This window comes from Oncorhynchus masou, unplaced genomic scaffold (genome assembly GCF_036934945.1).
Source record: "Oncorhynchus masou masou isolate Uvic2021 unplaced genomic scaffold, UVic_Omas_1.1 unplaced_scaffold_9156, whole genome shotgun sequence".
NCBI lineage: Eukaryota > Metazoa > Chordata > Actinopteri > Salmoniformes > Salmonidae > Oncorhynchus > Oncorhynchus masou.
The window spans coordinates 76-8611 of NW_027015633.1; the positions used below are offsets into that span (position 1 = coordinate 76).

Consider the following 8536-nt stretch of genomic DNA (forward strand, 5'->3'; position numbering starts at 1 on the left):
GGCTACAAATAAGTATCGGATGAGTCAACAACATTATTTATTATGAGTTAACAGAATATAACTTTTAAAGTGAGATTTTCACTGGACTGTGACTTTAAGTCCATGGCCATGTCTGTGTCAGCCTATGGAATGACCGTACAGTCAGACAAAAGTCACGATGGAGTCAGTCACTCTCCAGGGTGACTTTGTGGTTCTGGTTAATGCAGATACATGAGGTAGTCAGTGACTATCCAGGGTGACTTTGTGGTTCTGGTTAATGCAGATACATGAGGTAGTCAGTGACTATCCAGGGTGACTTTGTGGTTCTGGTTAATGCAGATACATGAGGTAGTCAGTCACTATCCAGAGTGACTTTGTGGTTCTGGTCACCAGGTATGTTACTGCTGTGTGAAAGAGTATAAAACAGTGTTTTGTGTGTTCAGGTCTGTTGGAGGAGTTCAGTAACTGGTTGACCAGGAGTCCTGCTCTGCCCTCTCACCTGCTGCGCTTCATGACACACCTGGTGTTGTTCTACCGCAGTCTGGGCATGCAGCTCAAGGTACAGTAGTACATACACACACACACACACACACACACACACACACACACACACACACACACACACACACACCTGTTGTTCTACCGCAGTCTGGGCATGCAGCTCAAGGTACAGTAGTATATATACACACCTGGTGTTGTTCTACCGCAGTCTGGGCATGCAGCTCAAGGTACAGTAGTACATACACACACACACACACACACACACACACACACACACACACACACACACACACACACACACACACACACACACACACACACCTGTTGTTCTACCTCAGCCAGGGCATGTAGGTACAGTAGTAAACACACACACACACACACCTGTTGTTCTACTTCAGCCTGGGCATGTAGGTACAGTAGTAAACACACACACACCTGTTGTTCTACCTCTGCCTGGGCATGTAGGTACAGTAGTAAACACACACACACCTGTTGTTCTACCTCAGCCTGGTCATGTAGGTACAGTAGTACACACACACACACACACACCTGTTGTTCTACCTCTGCCTGGGCATGTAGGTACAGTAGTAAACACACACACACCTGTTGTTCTACCTCAGCCTGGTCATGTAGGTACAGTAGTACACACACACACACACACACCTGTTGTTCTACCTCAGCCTGGTCATGTAGGTACAGTAGTAAACACACACACACACCTGTTGTTCTACCTCAGCCTGGTCATGTAGGTACAGTAGTAAACACACACACACACACCTGTTGTTCTACCTCAGCCTGGTCATGTAGGTACAGTAGTAAACACACACACACACCTGTTGCTCTACCTCAGCCTGGGCATGTAGGTACAGTAGTAAACACACACACACACCTGTTGTTCTACCTCTGCCTGGGCATGTAGGTACAGTAGTAAACACACACACACCTGTTGTTCTACCTCAGCCTGGGCATGTAGGTACAGTAGTAAACACACACACACACACACCTGTTGTTCTACCTCAGCCTGGGCATGTAGGTACAGTAGTACACACACACACACACCTGTTGTTCTACCTCAGCCTGGTCATGTAGGTACAGTAGTAAACACACACACACACCTGTTGCTCTACCTCAGCCTGGGCATGTAGGTACAGTAGTAAACACACACACACACACCTGCTGTTCTACCTCAGCTTGGGCATGTAGGTACAGTAGTAAACACACACACACACACCTGTTGTTCTACCTCAGCCTGGTCATGTAGGTACAGTAGTAAACACACACACACACCTGTTGTTCTACCTCAGCCTGGGCATGTAGGTACAGTAGTAAACACACACACACACCTGTTGTTCTACCTCAGCCTGGTCATGTAGGTACAGTAGTAAACACACACACACACACACCTGTTGTTCTACCTCAGCCTGGTCATGTAGGTACAGTAGTAAACACACACACACACACACCTGTTGTTCTACCTCAGCCTGGTCATGTAGGTACAGTAGTAAACACACACACACCTGTTGTTCGACCGCAGCCTGGGCATGTAGGTACAGTAGTAAACACACACACACACCTGTTGTTCTACCTCAGCCTGGTCATGTAGGTACAGTAGTAAACACACACACACCTGTTGTTCGACCGCAGCCTGGGCATGTAGGTACAGTAGTAAACACACACACACACACACACACACACCTGTTGTTCTACTTCAGCCTGGGCATGTAGGTACAGTAGTAAACACACACACACCTGTTGTTCGACCGCAGCCTGCGCATGTAGGTACAGTAGTAAACACACACACACCTGTTGTTCGACCGCAGCCTGCGCATGTAGGTACAGTAGTAAACACACAGAGTGAGAGAAACACACTTCTGTTGTCATACACCTATATAAACATCAACCATTCCTCACACAATCCACATATCTCTCCACTCATGCCCCACCCCCTCTAATCCGGCCACCCAATCAGGAGGAGGTATCAGTGGATGTCCTGAAGGCCTACATCTCTCTGTTGATGAGGGAGAAGCACGTTGATCTGATAGCCTTCTATGTCAGTCACCTGCCGCCAGACCTGGCCACCGCCCAGTACGCTCTCTTCCTGGAGGAGGTCACCGAAGCTGAGCAGAGACAACACTGTCTGGAGCTGGCCAGGGAGGCAGGTCAGTGTCTCCCACCGAGGCTGCTGGGATGGGGGGGGGGCCCCGCCGGGCCACATTTGGTCTTCACTGAGGTCCGGAGGACCACACTTAAAATGTGTTAGATTTCCTCGACATTTTCTACAAATAATTCCAGAAGTGATGGATGGAGGACTCTTCTCCCTGTTGGGCCAACTTATGGTTTGAAGACTTGTACACCGGTTTCAAACCGCTGAAAATACATTATTTGTTGGTTATTGAAAATATATTTCAGTGGTTTCGATGGTACAATGATTCTCTACAGTGTACTTGATTATTTTGTCATATGAACTGAAATTAGGCGAACGATTTGAATTTCAGCAACCAGGAAATGGTGGAGCATATTGCACATTTTAAAGGTACAGGTGTCTACCTGTCCTGTTGTGGCCAGGATCTGACAGCAGTCTGTTAAAGGTACAGGTGTCTACCTGTCCTGTTGTGGTCAGGATGTGACAGCAGTCTGTTAAAGGTGTCTACCTGTCCTGTTGTGGTCAGGATGTGACAGCAGTCTGTTAAAGGTGTCTACCTGTCCTGTTGTGGTCAGGATGTGACAGCAGTCTGTTAAAGGTGTCTACCTGTCCTGTTGTGGTCAGGATGTGACAGCAGTCTGTTAAAGGTGTCTACCTGTCCTGTTGTGGCCAGGATGTGACAGCAGTCTGTTAAAGGTACAGGTGTCTACCTGTCCTGTTGTGGCCAGGATGTGACAGCAGTCTGTTAAAGGTGTCTACCTGTCCTGTTGTGGCCAGGATGTGACAGCAGTCTGTTAAAGGTGTCTAACTGTCCTGTCCTTTCCAGGTCTGGATGTGGCAGCAGTCACTAAGATGGTGGTGGAGAACATCAGAGAGAGAGACACTGAGGAGTTTGCTCATCATGACCTCACCCCTGCACTGGACACTGGCACCTCAGCGGTATGAAACACACACACACACACACACACTGGACACTGGCACCTCAGCGGTATGAAACACACACACACACACACTGGACACTGACACCTCAGCGATATGAAACACACACACACCATGTGGTCATGTTAACCCTGTAACCCCCCCCAGGAGGACCAGAGGAAGATCGATGTGATTGATTGGCTGGTGTTTGACCCCGCCCAGAGGGCTGAGGCCCTCAAACAGAGCAACGCCATCATGAGGAAGTTCCTGGGTACGTGACACACAAGGCTGTGAGACAGATCAATGCTTTTCTGTGTGAGAGAGTTGTTCTCTCATACTACTGACACATCAACCATGTTATTGATCCATTGTTCTCCTCCACTACTGACACATCAACCATGTTATTGATCCATTGTTCTCCCATACTACTGACACATCAACCATGTTATTGATCCATTGTTCTCTCATACTACTGACACATCAACCATGTTATTGATCCATTGTTCTCTCAAACTACTGACACATCAACCATGTTATTGATCCATTGTTCTCCACTACTGACACATCAACCATGTTATTGATCCATTGTTCTCTCATATTACTGACACATCAACCATGTTATTGATCCGTTGTTCTCTCATACTACTGACACATCAACCATGTTATTGATCCATTGTTCTCCTCCACTACTGACACATCAACCATGTTATTGATCCATTGTTCTCCTCCACTACTGACACATCAGCCATGTTATTGATCCATTGTTCTCCTCCACTACTGACACATCAACCATGTTATTGATCCATTGTTCTCCTCCACTACTGACACATCAACCATGTTATTGATCCATTGTTCTCTCATACTACTGACACATCAACCATGTTATTGATCCATTGTTCTCCTCCACTACTGACACATCAACCATGTTATTGATCCATTGTTCTCCTCCACTACTGACACATCAACCATGTTATTGATCCGTTGTTCTCTCATACTACTGACACATCAACCATGTTATTGATCCATTGTTCTCCTCCACTACTGACACATCAACCATGTTATTGATCCATTGTTCTCTCATACTACTGACACATCAACCATGTTATTGATCCGTTGTTCTCTCATACTACTGACACATCAACCATGTTATTGATCCATTGTTCTCCTCCACTACTGACACATCAACCATGTTATTGATCCGTTGTTCTCCTCCACTACTGACACATCAACCATGTTATTGATCCATTGTTCTCCTCCACTACTGACACATCAACCATGTTATTGATCCATTGTTCTCCTCCACTACTGACACATCAACCATGTTATTGATCCATTGTTCTCCTCCACTACTGACACATCAACCATGTTATTGATCCATTGTTCTCCTCCACTACTGACACATCAACCATGTTATTGATCCATTGTTCTCCTCCACTACTGACACATCAACCATGTTATTGATCCATTGTTCTCCTCCACTACTGACACATCAACCATGTTATTGATCCATTGTTCTCCTCCACTACTGACACATCAACCATGTTATTGATCCATTGTTCTCCTCCACTACTGACACATCAACCATGTTATTGATCCATTGTTCTCCCATACTACTGACACATCAACCATGTTATTGATCCATTGTTCTCTCATACTACTGACACATCAACCATGTTATTGATCCATTGTTCTCTCAAACTACTGACACATCAACCATGTTATTGATCCATTGTTCTCCTCCACTACTGACACATCAACCATGTTATTGATCCATTGTTCTCTCATATTACTGACACATCAACCATGTTATTGATCCGTTGTTCTCTCATACTACTGACACATCAACCATGTTATTGATCCATTGTTCTCTCATACTACTGACACATCAACCATGTTATTGATCCATTGTTCTCTCTGTCATCTCCTCCAGCCTGTAAGAAACACCATGCAGCTAAGGTGGTGTTCGCTAAGGTCCCCGAGGACTCCATGAGGGAGATCTACCGCCAGTGGGAGGAGCTAGGCCTGGACACGCCCCTTCCCGCGGAGGATGAGAACGCCATCAGGGAACACCTGTGCGTCCGCGCTTACCTGGTGAGGGGGGGGGACGAGCTCTCGCAGCGCTGTGATTTGGCTCGACTGTTTATTGAGTGTCTTTAGAGAGGTCTCCTGTAGTTGTTATAAGTGGTGTGTGTGTCTCTCTCTCTTCCCTCCCCCTCCACAGGAAGCTCATGAGGCGTTTAATGAGTGGTTCCATCACATGAACTCCCCCCCTCAGAAGCCCAGCCTGCCGGCTCAGGCCAAGTTCACTGAGAAGGTGGCCTACGAGATGAAGGAGAAAGAGTACCAGGTACCCAAAACGGCAGGTAGCCTAGTGGTTAGAGTGTAGAGGGGGTAGGTACCCTAGTGGTTAGAGTGTAGAGGCGGCAGGGTAGCCTAGTGGTTAGAGGCAGGTAGCCTAGTGGTTAGAGGCAGGTAGCCTAGTGGTTAGAGTGTAGAGGCGGCAGGGTAGCCTAGTGGTTAGAGTGTAGAGGGGGCAGGGTACCCTAGTGGTTAGAGTGTAGAGGCGGCAGGGTAGCCTAGTGGTTAGAGTGTAGAGGCGGCAGGGTAGCCTAGTGGTTAGAGTGCGGCAGGGTAGCCTAGTGGTTAGAGTGTAGAGGCGGCAGGGTAGCCTAGTGGTTAGAGGCAGGGTAGCCTAGTGGTTAGAGGCAGGGTAGCCTAGTGGTTAGAGGCAGGGTAGCCTAGTGGTTAGAGGCAGGGTAGCCTAGTGGTTAGAGGCAGGGTAGCCTAGTGGTTAGAGGCAGGGTAACCTAGTGGTTAGAGGCAGGTAGCCTAGTGGTTAGAGTGTTGGACTGGTAACCGAAAGGTTGCAAGTTCAAATCCCCGAGCTGACAAGGTACAAATCTGTCGTTCTGCCCCTGAACAAGGCAGTTAACCCACTGTTCCTAGGCTGTCATTGAAAATAATAATAAAAAATTAAAAAACGCACTATATAGTGCACCAAAGGGTTTAATTTGTTTAGTGTAGCTGTTCCTGGATCAGGTGAAGAACGCTAATGCCAACAATACTATTATTTTAGCGTAGTGATAGTAAAGGTGTGACCTTCTCCTCTACCAGGTATACAGTATACTCTGATCCCAGATCAGTCTCTGTGTTATGGGTGAACTGGTGAGGAGTTTAATTTGTTTAGTGTAGCTGTTCCTGGATCAGATGAAGAACGCTAAAAGGTGTGACCTTGTCCTGTAGCTGGAACATGACAGCTGGACCGGCCGTCTGGAGGCTCTGACTGAAGACGTGAAGGAGAGGATCTACAACGTCCTGCTGTTTGTGGACGGGGGCTGGATGGTTGACGTCAGACAGGTCTGTCTGTATATCTGACTATTAATGGTGGTATGAGGGGGCTCAGCGCTGGGTTAGCATGTCAGCCTGTATTTAGAGCTCTCTGTCTCCATGACTACGGTGTTCTTACTTCTACCACTGTGGTTCTATTCCAGGATACGGAGGAGGACCCAGAGAGAGGCCACCAGATGGTGCTGCTTCGTAGACTCTGTCTGCCCATGATGTCCTTCCTGTTGCAGACAGTACTGCAGAGAACACAACGCCACCAGGAGAGTCTCAGACTGGCTGATATCATCGCCTCAGACCAACACCGCCTCTACGAGGTCTGTAGTTTAGACATGATATGTCCATGGTCTGACCTGGGGTCTGACCTGGGGTCTGACCTGGGATCTGACCTGGGGTCTGACCTGGGGTCTGACCTGGGATCTGACCTGGGGTCTGACCTGGGGTCTGACCTGGGGTCTGACCTGGGGTCTGACCTGGGGTCTGACCTGGGGTCTGACCTGGCCTGAGGGCATCCTCTTCTCTCTCCTGTCTCCTTTCCTTCGTCTGCTACGATCTGCGACTACTCTGCTCTGAAGTGCTTCTCAAGTCTACTGTGGTTTCAAGGAAACACTATTGACATTCACCTAGTAGTCTAGTGTGGCTTGCTCTCCTCCTTCATCTGGCACCTGTCCAGTTCTTTCACATCAGTACTGATGAAGGCAATGAGACTAGGAGAGGAGCCCACTTTAGACTATTGGAACGCACCGCCAGTCAGGCTGAATCTCTGGGTAGACGGAGGTTGAGTGTGAGCCTGGACTGACGGCTTCAATCAAATGTATTTATTAAGCCCTTCATACGTCAGCTGATGTCTCAAAGTGCTGTACAGAAATCCAGCCTAAAAACCCCAAACAGCAAGCGATGCAGGAGTAGAAAGAGTAGAAAGCACTTCAACGTTGTAGCTCTACACAATATCAACACTATCTTACAGTATCTCTCCCTGTCACTGTGTTGCTTTCTTCTTTTCCCTCGTCTACTTTCCCATCCTCCTCTTCTTTTTGCTAACTATGTTCTCCCTCTCTTTCAGGTGTTCTCCAAGGATGAGCTGAGGAAGTTCCTTCAGAAGATGAGGGAGTCGTCTCTTCTCTTATTGGATAAGGGTCTAGACCCGCTGGGGTGAATCCAACCATAAATACACCCCACCCGGACATTTTTTTTTTCAAGTAAATGGAGTGAATGATTTTCTGCATTTTGTATACAATAAAAGTGAGGTGTCTGAAATATTGTTTTGTCTTTGGGCCATGCACAGACAGGATGCATATACCTATCTGAATCTAGAAGAGTATAAGGATGGTTTGAGACACCACCTTGTCTTAGGTCGAGAGGAGATGGTTTAGGTCATCGCCTTCGCGACTTTACAAAGTGTCCATGTGTAGGCGCTGTAGGCCACTGTGACGTGGATATCGTTCTCTTCGCAGAACACGGAAGTAAAGGTCGCATTATGACGTCACTCCTCCCCGTTAAGTTTGCCACCAGGCTCTTTCCTGTATGATCCACATGCGATGGTATGAAAGTTGTACAACGCTAACTCTACATGCAGGACTGAAATACTCTAGAATGTAATGCCACTGTATAGGCCCTGTAATTTTTTACGAAAGGGGATGTATGCCCGATCAG

The 8536-nt window shown here is 47.3% G+C and overlaps 1 protein-coding gene across 1 annotated transcript; it reads left to right on the plus strand.

Moving 5' to 3' along the window:
- Positions 1-394: 394 nt before the first annotated feature.
- On the plus strand, positions 395-8054 carry LOC135538131 (nuclear pore complex protein Nup107-like; the record flags this gene model as incomplete). Its single annotated transcript, XM_064964110.1, has 9 exons — positions 395-538; positions 2450-2639; positions 3450-3562; positions 3710-3812; positions 5472-5632; positions 5763-5888; positions 6785-6898; positions 7033-7200; positions 7947-8054. Coding segments are annotated over 9 exons (1212 nt in total), but the record flags the coding sequence as incomplete, so codon positions are not given.
- Positions 8055-8536: the final 482 nt, after the last annotated feature.